This window comes from Brassica napus, chromosome C1 (assembly GCF_020379485.1).
Source record: "Brassica napus cultivar Da-Ae chromosome C1, Da-Ae, whole genome shotgun sequence".
Classification (NCBI taxonomy): Eukaryota; Viridiplantae; Streptophyta; class Magnoliopsida; order Brassicales; family Brassicaceae; genus Brassica; species Brassica napus.
In genome coordinates this window covers 18,015,080-18,032,343 of record NC_063444.1, presented here as the reverse complement: position 1 = coordinate 18,032,343, position 17,264 = coordinate 18,015,080, and the positions used below count along the sequence as shown (strand labels likewise).

The following is a 17,264-nucleotide window of genomic DNA, read 5'->3' as shown; positions in this document are numbered from 1 at the left end:
ATAAAACCTACAACAATCCGTACTGCATAAAACCACAACACAAACCAAGCTTTTCAGTTCATCTCATCCCCCATGTATAGCGACACAACCCAGTCCTTGTACAAGTCCATGGCAAACTGCTTCCTCATCAGGTCCACTAGATCATCCGTCAACCCATCCGGTTTCCTAAAACATGGAGCTCCATGAACTTTATAGCAACAGGCCCACAATCACCACTCCGCCTGTTCTCGTAACTCCCCCCCCCCATTCTTTCCACTATGAAAGGTTCCAAACAGTTCACCCCTTCTGTTGGTGGTGGACATACCTTCTCCACCAAATACGGAAACATCTGTGCTACTGAATCCAACAAACCACACACTGCTGCCATATCCTTCAGTTTGGGGTTAGGATCCAGCACCAGGACCCTCCAATTAGTCAAACTTATGCACAGCCCAACCCAATGGTTCCCATCCCAAATCATAGGAGTGTACAACGTGTCCACATCCTCTCCCCATTTCTTTCCTTCCTTTTTTAAGAAAGATGACAGCCTACCATCACCAACCACCCTTCCTTTGTTGAACTTTGCAGCATTGAAAGACCGCGCTTTTCCTTGAAGATGGGCTACAAACCATGGCTTAAGGAAAAGGCATCGCCTCTGTTTCAGCCTTTCGTCATGTCTTTGCCCCACGTAGTCGACCAATGCTTCCATATACTGCAACAAATCAACAAAATCATGTTTACCAAATATTTCACAAATAACCGCTACAAGAATAATATACCTCTGTTGACACCCATTTCCAAAGAGCCGCCAAGTCCAGGAAAAAACTGATTATCCAGATTGTAGTTCCCAGCATTGAGATGGAGCCTGCAAGAAGACACAGACAAATTAGCCACATCCTACCACTTTCAAATCAGAAAGATATGTTGCATACACTTTAGGATTCGCAACCAAGACACTTTCGAAGAAAGCATAATCAGGATCCTCCACCTCCGGAACGAGTTTATCCATTGTAAATTGTTCCTTAGCCAACAAAATGGCCGCTAAGTCCGCTTCCCTCTCAACTGGCTTATGTTTCTCGCTCCGTGGGCATGGAGAAGAATCACTTAACTCCACCATAGTTTCCTCTCTTGCCAACATCTTCTCCTCATCACTCTCATCACTCTCATCCTCGCTCCCACCTTTAACCCCATCAGCTGCAGTCACCTTCAACATAACAACACCCAAAGACATTTCAGTTAAAGCTCAGCAACATATACCTCCCAGTGTACACATGTACAAGTATTTGACCTTATCCACATGTACAACTATTCATTGTGTCCATTATGCAAAGTAAACAACTTTGCACACATGTATAGCCAATAAACTTTACAACACAAAAAGAGTTATGCATACCTCGCATGTTTTTTCCGCAACATCTCCCTTCTCCTCATCAGCTTCATTTTCTAATCCTTCGCTCCCACCAGATTCTTCAATAACCTGTAACGCGTGGCCCTAAGCAAATTTAACCCACCGCAAAAAAAGTTCAACTCCCTCATATTGTACACATATAAACATCATAAGTTCACTTACATCATCCTCCTTCTCCTCATGACGTCCCTTCACATCAGCTTCCTTCTCTACGGCTTCATCCTTGTCCTGATTGATTGTCACATGCATCACATGTACACAAACGTCATTTAATCATCCACCATATGTTCCCCATTCTTCTTCGCACACATGTACACAATCATGTCAACATGTACAACCAAAACAACTATTTTTACCTTCTCAACCTCCGTTTCTCCAACATCTCCCTTAACTTTTGCAGCCGTCTCCTCCATAGATTCATGCTCTTCTCCTGATGCATGGTCCTCACACACCTACAAACACAGTTATTGCACTTACATCTCTATCTACAAGTAAACCCCTAACCAAATAACCCAACTCACCTTCTTATCGGGGGAAGAAACCAAAGCATCCCGTGTGATTAATCCACGAGTTTATTTAGTTCACCAAAATCCTACCCAAAAAAAACACACATAATTAAAAGGAAAAACACTCCAACCATGACCTTAAAAACAATCAACTTACCACTTCAGTGCCACTAGCTACACCATCCCCTTCATTTCCTCTTAAGGACCCAACATCATCATTCTGCTTAACATATGACAGTGGGTGAGCATTTGCTACAACTCCCTCCCCACCTAAGGCTTTGTTATTCCATACCTCATCTTCAGTCACGTAGAAAGTGTTACTCCCGCTGCCAAAGAAGACCATTGTACCCTCTTTGTCAACACCCCTGGTGTTTTCCGCTTCTAAAGGAACAACATCCATCTTGCCAGACGGTTCTGTCACCAATTCCGGTTCCATCCCCTCCAGCCCTATGCCATCCTGCCCGGGAGCACTCTCATTCATATGGTCGGGTCCATCCTCATCGCTGCTACTATCAGAATCTGCAGGCGGGCTTCCTTCAAACAACTGTTTTCGACCAGTGCCTACACAGACGGCCTCCCTCCTCTTCTATCCGACACCACTCAATTTTTGGTTAGAAAACTTTCATTTCCTTTTCGCTAAGAGTTTCTTCAACACCCTAGCCTGCTTAACAACTACCTTCTCCAAACTTGCAAACGCTTGGCTTATTTTTTTCACTTTCGCATGCAATTCCTCAACATCATGTCCTCCGCCAGCCACTTTCTTGCTGAAGAATCTGCTTAGCCTTCGTTGCTTCAGTGTATGACCTTCTTCTTCTCTGCTTGGGCCCCTATATTGCTTCCTCTTCTTGTCCTTTGTTGCTTCTTCGTGATCGTACATTGGCTCGTCCGCGTCACCACCCACCCACTCGCCTCTGCTGAATTTGTGCCCAGTCTTCACTAAGCCGACCATGTAAGCCACTTTTCTATCGAATATCTAACTGTCAAACTCCCCCCAACCGTCCTCTTTATCCTTCCAAGGTTTATACATCGGCTGCACCGTTAGCTGTAACCAATCAAACATACATCCATTAAACATAGTTGTCCATAAAATACACTAAATAGAGATAAGTACATATGTACAAACTCGCATGTTATCCAATTATTTCGTACACACGCTACTACATACTATCCAATTTGTACTTCGTTTTCGTTCGTACAGACGTGCAATTAACAAAGGTTATCCAACATCAACGAAAGAGCAACCAACCAAAAAGGTTTAACTCTGCACTAACCTTTGGGTCATGCTCAGCGTCTAGCACATCCACCAAGCCCAGCCCCGTGTGTTGAGGAAGCTTGTCCCCGTCATAAGTCAGCAATGTCTGCTCGTCGTTTCCCGGCCATAGGCGAGCAAGTAAGGCTAGTATCGCTTCAAATGCCCACAGCTGCAGTGCCCAAGGGAACCCGGCCAGGACTTTGGTCTCCAGGCGAAGCTTCCTACAAAATACACCATTCGGGTCGTCGCATTTACCAATCATCTTAACCGGAGGTATCATGCTGCTAATAGTCCACCAAAAAGACTCCCGCCCCCACTGAAATGAAAGGAATTTATCGAGCTTCTCAAGCCGCTTCACATGCTTCACAGACGGCTTCGGTATCTGATTTGTAGCCAGCAAAACTCCATCAACTATGATTATCAAACACAACTTCAGCTTCCTAACAAGTGGCATCTCCTTATCACATGCAACCATTGCAGCCACTTCTGCGATGGTTATATCACGTCTCCCTCCACCAAAAAGCCTGTCCGAGAAAACATAATCTCCTTTAGTTGGTCGTGCCTTGTCATCAACCACATACCCCTCTTCAAACTCTCCACAAGGAAGACCCGTCACATGCCCAAATTCGGCCAATGAAAATCTCAAAGGGTCACCTCCAAAGACAGGCCACAACTCTAACCTTTTCTTTGTTACAAGCTGCCTCGTTAGCAACCCGTGTACTAACTTCGCAGAGAAAGCACACCTCCTCACTTGCAACCTAAATAGAACTCCGAAGCAAGACCCAAGCAGCCTCTCCATTTCATCGGCCCCTTCTAACACATCCCTAATCAGTAGAAGGTACTCCAGGGAAGCATTCAAATTGAAGCGTTTGCTCGGATATCTGTCAGTCGCAAATAAACGAGATGGTAACCTCTGATTCCCCACCACCTCTGTTGGATGTGCAATCTCTACAATAAGACCAAAAAGCAAACGACATAGACCACACGGTTAGAAGATGCAAAAAAACTGCCACATCGAAACACCCTTTAATTAAACAAAAGGACCAAACCCATGAACACAAATTCGCCTATTAGTAACAAGAGTCCGTAACAATCTGAAAATCTACGAAAACGTCTTAAATCAACAACCCTAATCCCTTAAATCGAAGTGGCGGCTTATAACAAAACTAACCTTTCCCCGCCGACTTTCCAACCCTCTTATTTCGCGCCGACATCGCCATCTAGATTTCGGAACACATTTACACCGCCCGCCGCCGAGAAACCAAGTCGTAGCCTTTCTCCGTCCTCGGCTTCGCATTTTACTTTTACAGACGAAACAGTGTAAAAAAACCACAATCCCGGAATAAAAAAACCCGGGCCCGAGGGTAAATACAAAAACTAAATTAACTTTCGGTTCGCGTCCACACTCATCACCCCTATTATTTTCGAATTTCAAATGACTAACCAGCCCTACTAGATAGTGAAAGCGTAATTACCCAAATACCAGGCTTGGTTACGCTTTTGGAAGGGCAGCAGAGTCTTCAACCGTGAAAAAGTGCCTCAGTAGCACTAAGTGCTCTCCCATGTAATAAAATCACACAATGTTACCATATCTGTCACAATGTTACCATATCTGTTAATAACTCATGTAAAGCTTCACTTCACTACTTGTCGTAGGGGTATCAACGGGAATATGAATTCATAACAGCGTGCATATCCACTTCCCTAATTAATTTATGAATAGTTTTAGGTTATTCACCTAAATCCCCTAGACTATATTTGCGAAGTGATTTTACCACATGTCTTCTCTGCAATCAGTTTCACAAAACAAATATGACATGGCTACTGAAATTGATGACATGGCTTCCAGAAAAATATGATATGGATAAATTCATTTAATGTTGATTTATATTTTTGACAAACTTATTAGAATATGGTAATAATTCATATATTACATTCAATATTGATATTTCTTTTTGGTAAACTTTTTTAAAATATGGTAATAGCTCATACATCTATAAAATAAATATATTCATATACAACATTTCAAATTTTGAAATATGATTATTTTTGTATAATTATACAATTTGTATTACTAAATCTTTCAAAAATTTCTATAGTTTTTTAAAAATTTAAATATCTAATCGTAAGATCATTAGTTTCTTATATATCTACAAATTTTATAAATATTGTTTAGACCAAATTTTTGATAATTATACAATTTTATATCATTTTTATTAGTTTTATATAAATTGATTTAATATATATCAAATTTATATTAAATATTAGTAAGAAAATAGTAAAATTTATGATATTTAATAAAAATTATTTTTAAATATAAGTTAGATTTTAAAAAAAACAATTACTGCACATGGTGCAGGAAAACACCTAGTAACTCATTTAAATAATGGGTTCAGCTAAAGAAAACTAATTTACAGATGAAGCCTATCATTATTTTCATTCATATATGTAAGTAAAAGTATTATCAAACACATATCTAACCCTTTTTTCTGCTAAAACACATATCTAACTTCAATAATTCAAATTTTAAACTGAATAGTATACTATAGATATTAGAATGAAAATTTATATGTTTCTTTAATAATATTACGTATAAAATAGAAGAAATGTACATATTTATAAAAATAGAAGAAATGTATATATTTATAAAACAGCGTGTATGCACTCTTCTATTAATAAGTTCAAAAATAATCATTTATGCACTTTTCTATCATCTCGACCTGCAACAGTCTGAATCGAGGATTGCATTGACTAAAATGGAAAAGGCTAAAAGTTTTGTATAGGTCCTTGGCGCGTTGCTACTTGGTGGCTTTTGCATCCGAATAAATGCTCCTTCTTGTTACTAGGCCTCTGTTGTAGCTTGTGGTGGCGGATGCTTTGGTAGTTTACTTAGAGCTGTTCTTGGTCGAGCCAATCATAAAGAACGGATTATCGGAGACGTCAAAATTACCGGTTCCAACTCTCGTTATAACTGTGGCTCTTCTTTTTGCGGCAAGCGGTTGTGCGGATTAGTTGAGGCCCCTGGATTGCGGCTACGGTTTGTTGTGCCTGTCCTTGTTTTGAGTAAGATCGGGTCTGTGTTTAAGTTTTTACTTATTTTCTCTGATATTTGTTTTCTTTGTTCTTCTGTCAAAAAAAAATGGTAATAATATTTTTACATTTTTACCAAAAAAAGAAGATACAAGTTGATTTAAAGCATCTTGAAAACATTAAGCTTTACAACCCCCTAAAATCTCATTGAAGAGGAAAGATGTGGTAACAAAATGGAAAAGGCTACAAGTTATAGCTATAAACTTATTACTCATTGCATATATGTATTTACTACTTTTCAAAACATATTTTATACATAAATGAAAAAAATCCAGAAAAGGGTACAAATTAAGTCTATTTAGTTTTCAGTTTAATTAAAAACCATGTAATTTTCTCTTCCAAGTCTATAAATTACTAAATAATATCTAATATATTTAAATTTATAAATCATCACTAGACATTTTGAAGTAAAAATGTAAGTTAAAACCAACATGAAAAACGATATTTACTAAAATTTGACTAAAGAGACACAAAAATAGTAAAAAAAAAATAACTAGGATAATGGGGAAAATATGACTAAATTAAAGATGAAATAAGACACAAAAAAAAAAGATATAACTAAATAAAAAAGTTTCAATCAGGCAATAAACAATACATTTTTGTAATAACTTCTTGCTTTCATTAAGATGAACAATACAATTACGTATTACAGTCGAGAGAAGGCACTTAACAAAAAAACTAAAGTAATGATCCTTCAGGTTTAAAGGGGATGTGAGGTTGGCTTTAATCCCGCATACTTTATTGCGTGAAGAGCATTCCGCTCAAACCTTTTTACGACAATTGGGCGCTCCAGTTTTCATATCATCTTGATTCCTCTTTTGTTTCAAACTTTCTTTTATAAAAAAAATCATTTACAAAAAAAAAAAAACTAAATTAATATAAATAAAATAAAAATATAGGAAACAAACCCACGTCGGTCAAAACCCGTGTTTCTTAAAAGGTCCATAATCGATGTTCTGCTATTAAATTGTTTACAACCAACATGAAAGTGAGACAAGCAAATGAATGTGGCATTATGGGGGAGTTGGTAATATAGATGGAAAAATAAAGAGGGTGGGTGAAGGAATAGATATATTGAATACAGAAAACAAACCCACGTGGGTCAAAACCCTAGTGAAGGAATACTATAAAAAGTACACATTTATTTATTCATATTTCCACACCATCTGTAGTGTATTGTATTCAAATCCATCAACCAAAACTATGAAAATTAACATCCGCAATGCCGCCATGGTCCGCCCCGCGGCCGAGACCCCATCCACTTACCTATGGAACTCCAACGTCGACCTCATCATTGCCAGGTACCACAGCTCCAGCGTCTACTTCTACAGATCCAACGGTGCCTCCAATTTCTTCGACCCCCAGGTCTTGAAGGAAGCCCTCGCCAAGGCCCTGGTCCCTTTCTACCCCTTTGCTGGCAGCTTGAGGAGGGACGAAAATGGTCGTATCGAGATCGACTGCAACGCCGCGGGTGCTCTCTTCATCGTCGCCGATACTCCCTCCGTCATCGATGATTTAGGAGACTTTGCTCCCTCCGTCAATCTCAGCAAGCTTGTTCCCCATGTTGATTACTCCCCTGGCATTCATACATTCCCGCTTCTCGTTTTACAGGTCAGCTTCCCTTTTATATGTCTTCTTTTTTCTTTTTTTTTGTGCTATGTGAGTTTTAGTAATGTCGATTTACTTCCCTTTTAATCGTGAACAAACAACTGTTGGCTCCTTTTGTCTAGCTTCACTCTCCATCTTCATCCCCTTGTAGGTGACCTTTTTTAAATGTGGTGGAGTTTCCCTTGGTGTTGGCATTCAACACCATGTCAGTGATGGTTTATCTAGTATCCATTTCATCAATTCCTGGTCTGATATGGCTCGCGGTCTTGACCTTACCCTTCCTCCTTTCATCGATCGTACCCTCCTCCGCGCTAGAGAACCACCTCACCCCACTTTCCATCATGTTGAATACCAACCTTCTCCCTCCATGAAGATCCCTCTCCATCCTGACAATACCACCGTCTCCATCTTCAAATTATCCCGCGACCTTCTTGTTGCTCTCAAGGCTAAAGCCAAGGAGGATGGCAACCCAGTAAGCTACAGCTCGTACGAGACGTTGGCAGCTCATGTGTGGAGATCAGTCACGAAGGCTCGCGCGTTTCCAGACGATCAAGTGACCAAACTGTACATTGCGACTGATGGACGGTCAAGACTGCGCCCGCAGCTGCCCCCTGGTTACCTTGGCAACGTCGTATTTACTGCCACACCATTGGCCGCTGCAGGGGATCTTCTGTCAAAGCCAACATCGTATGTTGCTGGACTGATTCATGATGTTTTGGCTCGCATGGACGATGAGTATCTGAGGTCCGCTCTCGACTACCTGGAGATGCAACCTGATCTGTCAGCCCTAATCCGTGGTGCACATACCTACAATTGTCCAAATTTGGGAATCACAAGCTGGGTCAGATTACCCATTTACGATGCAGACTTTGGTTGGGGACGTCCCGTATTTATGGGACCTAGTGTAATTGCATTCGAGGGTTTGTCGTTTGTGCTACCAAGTCCCACGAATGATGGCAGCTTATCCTTGTTCATTGCTCTCCGAACTGAACACATGAAATTGTTTGAGAAGTATTTGTACGAGATATGACAAGCGGCAAAAGAAGATTCCTCCTTTTCCCCCAGTATGGAAACTCCTCCTGCTGAGATAAGCATCACGTTTTTTTAAGAGTACAATAAGTTACGTCCACATAAGTTGTACTTGTGGTGGTCTTTAACATTTGGATCGGTCATGTATGACCTTTTTGCTTTGTGTTTATTTTATATGTATGTGACATGTTAGTGTTACACTTATTTTGGTATTTGTGTTAGATAATCTAAAATAATGAGAAGGAAAATAAGTGTTGGAGGCGGGTCCAACCCTACCTCAAGACACTGCAAAAAAAAAGATTCATCATTTATTTTATATATTTGTATTAGTTACAAATGATGTAAATAATTTTGTTTCACTTAGATAAATCACTTTAAAAGTGATAATGCAAATAATTTGTTTCACTTAAATAAATCACTTTGAAAGTGATGATGCAAATGATGTAAATAATTTTGTCAGTATATATCACTTTTTAAAAATGATGATGTTGATAAAAAGAAATGATGCTAAAATTTACATCAATTTTTCAAAATGATGTTATTAATTATATTATTTATTAGTAACTGAAATAAAAATTAATATTAATTTAAAATGGTTTTAATAATTATATTAGTTACTATTATTAATTTAATATTAATATTGTATATACATAATTAATATCAATCGATAAAGTTATATCAGTAAATAAATTAATTATAATATTATTCATTAATTTTTTTTTACTCCACCGAAGATACAATGTGCCTAAACAGGTACAATATAAAAGCTTACAAACCAATAAACACCACAAAAAACATGATGAAGATGAATCAACATAAAATAAAATTGTAAAACAATTATACAACTCGCCATAAGAATTCTTCAATCAATATTTTTCTTTTCTTTCACTCTATCTTATTCTGTTGTGGTGTTGTTAAACTGAAAACTGCTCCTAAAAAACAAAATATAACAAAAAGAATATCAGAAGACTAGTCAGACACTGTGGAGGCCGAATGTGAGAATCACACAAGAAGTAAAAAGCATCATTGTTTGCTTTTGCAGGTCTAGTAACTTAAAGAAGAAGAGGAAGACGTCAAGCTATGTAACATAGAGCAAGAAGTTTTTGGTTTAATGGATAATCCAGTATTGGATCCAATAATCATCATCATTCGGAATTTCTTATACAAGTTTTTGACTGATTGGCCAGAGGGAGATTGTAACGGCCCAATCCGTATGATCTTACTTTAACATTAACAACACTTGAATGTTCAAGCTCAGTACTTCTTTTATTTCTTACCAAACTGTCTTACCATGAACTTAATTTCAATTAAAAACCAAATATAAAACAATACTAAAGTCTTACCAAAGCTCAACGAAAATTTTGAAATAAAACATGTGTCTTCCCAAAAGCATTGACACCACAACGGGACTTTAAAGAATGAGGGGCGAGTAATTCGGTTTACTTAGTAAGTATATGAACCTATGAACTCATCTCAGATCACATAATACAACAAGAACAAATCATAAGTTAATATCGCCTATAATGCATCAAACAAGATTTCCTAGACTCTCTAATCCACAAGTGTACCCAAGCCAACCGCCTGGACACCCGGCTTCATCACTCTCCACCCAACCGGCGTTCGCCCAACCAGCACCCTTCACACTACAAAATAACCTCAAGTCTCATCAACGGCGTCATGATGCCCTAAAATGTTATCAACTTTCAGTATTATCACACAACTGGTTATCCTTTAACAGCCTACCACGTTCTATGTGCTTTTCATCTGATAACAATCAACATGTCTTTCATCACATCAACACAAATTATCAACTAGATCTTGGTCAACATTAACAAATGATTAACTCCATGAGGTATTACACAACATGAGAGAAGTTCACAACCGGGTCCTCACACAGAAGAAGAAGAAGAATGCAACAACATAACCACAGATCTGCACTCTCACACTCAACAGAAGATAGGAAACATGATTAGGATCACACTTGTAACACCCAGTGAAATATCTCTAAGAAGAAGAAGAATGACATGTAGTTCGAAGGCTTACAAGCGCGAAGGCGGGCTTGCGGTGGCAGATCGGAGACACCAACGGTGGCGGCTAGGGTTTAGGTCTTGACGGCTCGGAATATCTGCACGGCTTAGCTCTGTTTTCTCTGATGATAAAAGGAGAAGGAGGAAAATCTTAGGGGTTTCTCTTTTGGGCTTTAATTCTCTAGTGGGCTAGCCATGTTGCAATTCTCCTCCACTTACAGAGAATTCCTCTTTGGATTCAATTCGGCACTATGGTGCATTGCTTTTTCAAAAACAAATCGGCACTTGGTGATACACTGGCTCCCATAACTAACTTGGGTTACTGATCCTTATTGTTATCCAAACGACATTTGAAATCACATCACTTTCCCATCGAACTAAGACAGTCCACACGTCATTGTCCCATTAACTAATGTTTCTTTGCAGTTTACAAACTCAACACGTCTGTTGACCATTAATAAACTATGACACCCATCTAATGATGGCTTTTAAACAAGCAACTCATGTCCTATGACAACCTTACGATATACTGCACATGCACATTGCGAACTCAGAGATTCGTTGTGGAATTCCAACCGACATGACACAACATCCATCCTCTCACAATCAAACGATCTCAAGTACCATAACCCAACACCTGTAACTTATAATCCAAATCAATTCATAAAAAATGTCTCATCCTCAAAAAACATGCATCCCTATGCATATTCTAAATCCATACATCACTTGTCATTACTATCATTCGATGGTGATGTGTTTACTTCGGCTCCACATCAAGCAATTCCACTTGCTTAGATGTTTATTGGGTCGCTTTCAGCTTTATATTCAAGTTCTTCCCTACTTTGGTTAAGCATAAGGGTTTCCAACATTCTCTAATACTCGAGTGGTAGCTATTATTGTAAACAGTATCAATCAATGGTAGATACCTTAACTACTTTTCTTATCATCCAAATACATTTGCACGCAACATATGTTTATCAGATCATGTCCTTGGCATACCAACAACAATACATAGTTACCATGTTTCATTTCCATTATGGCACATGCAACTCTTGCAGTAATTAACACTAGATTCACCATTCCACCTTTATCGACTAATATGCCTGCACTATGAAATCCATCAAACAACATTCTTCCACATCTCGTCCTATATATGCATCTTCTTCACCTGCAACAGTCACTCGGTTCCTGAATTGAAGCGTGTAACAGGTCCAAAAATTCCAGTCCATGGTTATCCTCTTGTACTGACGTGTCACACAGGTGCAACTTGCCAAAAATCATCGCAACTTCCATATGTGTTTGTGTATACTACCAATGGTATTCCACGCCGCGGTAGTAAAGATCCATGTCATATTCCTTATTCCATTAAGTACAATCTTCCTCTTTTATCGAAGAATTTGGACACATTTTCTGGCACAATCCATTAAGACCTGACGCCTCTGTCTCTAAGATCTCATTATCATTGGCACGTCTCTAGACTCACGTAGTTGTCATTGCTCTGGCGCGACTGTCTCGATTCTTCTTCTGGCCTCCAATTTTGAGAATTTTTTGAAGGTTCGACAGCTTAATAATTTTAGACTCACAAAACTATATGTTTGTTCTAGTGGGGGCGTGGGAAGTTACTCCTCCACCCATTACTAACCCCGAAAAAAACACGCTAGGACTACACTACTAGACTTAGGTGCATAGTACTTCAACTTATCAAAATTTTAATGCAAAAAGTTATACATAAATACATACTTGCGATCGTCTCAGCTCATTCTTAATTACAAACAAGAAATACCCTTGATTCTAGTGCTTGTCTCTTAGGTGGTGGTGGTGGTGGTAATATTTCATCTGCTACCCTCGTCACATGAACTCCACAGTCTTTTGCTACATGGACTTGACGTCGTCCACAGTGAAAACATATAGTCTCAGATTGTTTTATAAGTAGGAAATATTTCTTAAGGTGTCCTAGCTGCTTGCACCGAACACACACCCTGCCAACACCCCCCCCCCCCCCCGGGGTGCTTCTTTCCACACCGAAAACATATAGTCTCAGGTTTCACACCATTGTTTAATAGTATTGCGGTTGCTGCACTCCAGGTTTCCCAAGTCTTTTCATAGTTGTGGCATGCACGCTCTTAGCTTGCTTACGCTCTTCTTACAGTCCAATCTCTTGATCGGCAGATTTTTCTACCAATTCATTGATATACGGGAAGCTTGTACAATCTCGTACATTCTTGTATATTTACAGGCGAAGCTCGAGGAGTTGGTGGACGTAATTGTTGACAAAAGACACAAGCAAGCACCTCTGAATTTAACTTTTGTTTCTTTTCTCTCACCGTTCAACTCCACCGTTATTGTGAAACACGTGACGTAACTAAAAATCCCCGCTTGAAGACTGATTTCAATATGTCTTCACATCTGATCAGTGTAGTAGGTCTTCCCATCTTGTTACTCAGACAAGCCAACTGAGTTTGCACACAACTTCAACTTATCATACTGTACGACCTTCATCAGCATGTCTGTCGGATTCTTACTTCCTGGGATCTTCTCAAGCACCAACATTTTGTCATTGTTTACGTACTTGGATTACTTTGAGATAAGTAGGTTGACCCATATAGAATTTAGATTTGCTGCATAAAGCAATCCACACTCTAATCAAGGATTATGTAATTGCATTAATGGTAGTAAATGCTTAGATGGTCACGATAAAACACAATTGTTTTTTAGTACAAAACTGTGTTTCTTTTCTTGTGAAATTCAAAGAAAGTTTTGTTGCTTTCACGACTTTTCATTCATACTAAAGTTTAGATGGTCATCATCAGCCAAAGTGGCTTTGTTATTCAGCCAAACTTCAAAGTTCTTTACATACAAGGAGAATTCTCATTGCTTCTCATCATTGCTTTCAGTGGCGGACCCAAGAATATATCTAACCTGGGTTAGACTATGTACATAGGGAAATTTTACCAGCTAGTACTGATTTTTAATGTATTTGTGAACATATAAATATTTATAGTGAATTAAGGGGTGTCACATGACACCCCATCTTCTCACGTGGATTCACTTTTGATTGTCTTAGTTCCAGTGTTTGATGCTGGATTACTGATACATTCTGAAGGAACTATGACACTACAAGAAAACATCAAAGATTCTGAGGGAAAAAATCGTCGGAATTTCGTCGGAATACCGTTATTCCGACGACATACCGACGAAACAAGTCGTCGGAAATAATTCCTCGGAATTTCTTATTTCGTCGGAAATCCCTCGGAATTTTCCGACGGAATTCCGAGGAAACAAATTTCCGAGGATATTCCGAGGACCATTATTTTGTCGGAAATGTCCTCGGAATATACCGAGGGAGAACTTCGTCGGGATATTTCCTCGGACGTTCATCGATCGATGCGTTTTAGACATATATACATCGATCGATAGGAATATACCGACGGAACTGTTCCCTCGGATTATACCGAGGGACATGTTCCCTCGGAATATACCGAGGAACACGTTCCTCGGAATATACCGAGGAACACGTTCCTCGGAATATTCCGAGGGAACAGTTCCTCGGTATATTCCGAGGGAACATGTCCCTCGGTATATTTCGAACTTTTTTTTGTAAACAGATCGATCGATGGATTTATGTCCAAAAACGCATCGATCGATCGCGTGAAAAATATAATTAATTTCCTCGGAATGTAAAAAATATTAATTTTTTTAAAAAATAAAATTTCTGAAATTTAAATTTGAAAATATGAAATTAAAATTAAAATTAAAATCATATTAATTAATATTCAAAGTTTCACAAATAAAAATAAAACATTCCGAGTTTTTGGGAAAAAAAAAATAATCTACGGGTCTGGCACGTCTGGGAACACCTCGTTCGGGTACATCCTCTGCATCATCTCCATCATTTGCTGGTTTAGCCTCCTCTGTGCCTCATAGCCCGCCTGTTGAGCCGCCATCTGGGTCTCCAACAAAGATATACGATCATCTTTGTCCTTCAACTGAGCCGTAAGTACTTCTGGATCAACAAAGGGCGGTGGTGCAGAAGAAGGAGGAACCGACCGGGTGCGACGACCCAAACCGACCAAACGTCCCTTTTTCTTTGGAACCGACTGAATAGAAAATAGCCAAATTTACAAATTTAAACAAAAAATAAATGAATTGAACTTTAAAAAAAAAGAACTTACGGATTCAACGATTTCGTTGATTCGACACCGAGACAAGTTGGTCGAAGCCGTCGAAGCGTCATCCTCGGTTTGAAGCTGAGACACTTCGTCTACCACCTGAGTTTGGACCAGGTCGACCACGTCCCTCACAAGACCGTCATCAATCTGGCCGGTCTTCTTGTTGGTATACGCCCTCCTCATTAGGGCGAGATCATCAACCGGCTCGCCATCATTTTCTTCCGCCTTGAAAAAAAACATAAATTAAAGAAACATTAGAAATTAGAAGAAATGCACAATAAATTAAAATTCTGAAACTCAAATAATTGAAGAAAAAACATTTGAACTTACCATGCGATCTCCCAGAGTGGCAATAGATTGAGCACCCAAGTTATGCTTGTAGATGCCCTTCCCTTTACGGTCGCTCCTGCGGTTGGTGGAGTTGGTGGAAGAAGTTTCTTTCGTCTCTTCCTTATCCCAATGCGCACACAACTCCTTCCAGACCGTGTCGTTCATCGACTTTGGTACCTTTTAATATAAAAAAAAATAGTTTATTAAATTTAAAAATAGTTTAATAAATTAAAAAATTGTTTAATAAATTAAATCGAACCTTATTGATTTCCCACTTTTTCTTCCACTCGTGGATCTGCTTCCCATAGTTGTCCATAACTTTATGGACGAAGTGGTGATAGATAAAGAGCGTCTCATCGGAATTCCAGTTGAACTCTTGCTGAAAAAAAACACAATTAGTAAAAAATTAATATTAAAGATTAAAAATATAAGTAAAAAATTAGAATACTTACCGCAAACTGACGAAACCACAGAACCTGCTTTTCGGTAGGGAAGTGAGTGAAAGTCGGATGTCCCTTGTCGAGGGCCGAGTACATCATACGGTTGATCCATGCGCTGATCCCGTTCCCGGATCGGTTGAACCTAATAAAAAGAACAAACGGTTAATAATGAATCAAAATTTAAAGAAAAAAAAATGTTTAATTACCATGTTTGACCATGTCCATGTGGATACGGAGTGAGATACGGAAGATGGTCACGACCGGGCTGTTGAACCAAATCCGCAACACTCATCACTCCTGGAGGACCCGGAGGAGGAGGAGCGGGTGCAGCAGCGGGAGCGAGAGGAGCAGGAGCGGGTGCAGCAGAGGGAGATGTATGGTAGGAGCTGTGGGGCGAAGGGGAATCCTGAAAATGGGTGGAATCCCGAGACTGGCTCCCCGTACCACCACGACCACGACGCTGTCGAGGCCGGATCTGATCATCATGAGACCTGTAAATTAAAAAAAATATATTTAATAAATACAGAAATATATAAATTATTTTTTTTTTAAAAGTCTCAAATAATTTAATCACAAAAAAATATTTATAGATATTAAAAATATTTAATAAATATATAAAAATAGTTCTAATAAAAAAAATAGTTTTAATAAATAAAAAATAGTTCAATAATTACAAAAAATAGTTTTAATAATATATATATATATTAAAAATATTTTTAAATCCCAAATAATAGTTTTTAATCAAAAAAAAGTTGTATAGATATTAAAAAATGTTTTGTAAAATCCAAAAAATCGAATTTATATACAAATTTTTTTTTGTAAAATCCAAAAAATCGAATTTATATAGAAAAATCGTTTTGTAAAATACAAAAATCGATTTTATATACTAAAATCGATTTTCTAAATACAAAAAAATAAAAAAATAATAAAAAAATTATAAATCAATTCAACAAAACAAATTATTCAACTAAATCACAATTCTAAACCTATTATACAACCAAAAATCACAATCCTAACCAATCACCTTAACAAAAATCTATCAAAACTCCACAAAAACCTAACAAATAGAATCTAAGAGAGTGGGATAGGGTCCTTACATGATTTGTGTAAGAAAAGGGGGAGATCGCCGGAGATATCGTCGGATTTCAGGGGGAAATCGCCGGAAAAAAAAAGAGGAATCGCGCAGAGGAAGAAGAGAGAAATGGGGAAGAAGAAGTGGCTCGTGGTTATAAAACCTAGGGTCCGACGGACATTTTCCGTCGGAATTCCGTCGGAATTTTAATTTCAATTTTCGCGAAATATTTGCCCGGTAAAATGAAAATATATGCCGAGGAAATTCCGACGGATAGTAAAGTATCCGTCGGAATTTCCTCGGAATATTCCGAGGAAATACCGAGGAACAATTGTTTGGGGTTTCAAAACATCA

At 38.6% G+C, this 17,264-nt stretch overlaps 2 protein-coding genes, 1 long non-coding RNA gene and 1 other non-coding gene across 4 annotated transcripts; 2 read left to right on the top strand and 2 right to left on the bottom strand.

Annotated features, from left to right (window-relative positions):
- Positions 1–2,866: 2,866 nt before the first annotated feature.
- LOC106393162 lies at positions 2,867–4,365 on the bottom strand. Its single transcript, XM_013833894.2, has 3 exons — positions 4,317–4,365; positions 3,165–4,093; positions 2,867–2,935 (listed from the first exon to the last, which is right to left on the bottom strand). Exons 1-3 carry the CDS (start codon positions 4,363–4,365, stop codon positions 2,867–2,869), a joined length of 1,047 nt encoding a protein of 348 aa, XP_013689348.2.
- A 2,576-nt stretch (positions 4,366–6,941) lies between these two features.
- LOC125581171 lies at positions 6,942–7,049 on the top strand. The gene has a single exon (XR_007318880.1). It is a non-coding gene; the product is annotated as a small nucleolar RNA Z279/snoR105/snoR108 (small nucleolar RNA).
- A 333-nt stretch (positions 7,050–7,382) lies between these two features.
- LOC106396668 (shikimate O-hydroxycinnamoyltransferase-like) lies at positions 7,383–9,084 on the top strand. Its single transcript, XM_013837129.3, has 2 exons — positions 7,383–7,846; positions 7,995–9,084. Exons 1-2 carry the CDS (start codon positions 7,439–7,441, stop codon positions 8,871–8,873), a joined length of 1,287 nt encoding a protein of 428 aa, XP_013692583.2. The 5' UTR covers positions 7,383–7,438; the 3' UTR covers positions 8,874–9,084.
- A 1,109-nt stretch (positions 9,085–10,193) lies between these two features.
- Positions 10,194–12,030, bottom strand: LOC125580716. The gene is made up of 2 exons (XR_007318461.1): positions 10,916–12,030; positions 10,194–10,515 (listed from the first exon to the last, which is right to left on the bottom strand). It is a non-coding gene; the product is annotated as an uncharacterized LOC125580716 (long non-coding RNA).
- Positions 12,031–17,264: the final 5,234 nt, after the last annotated feature.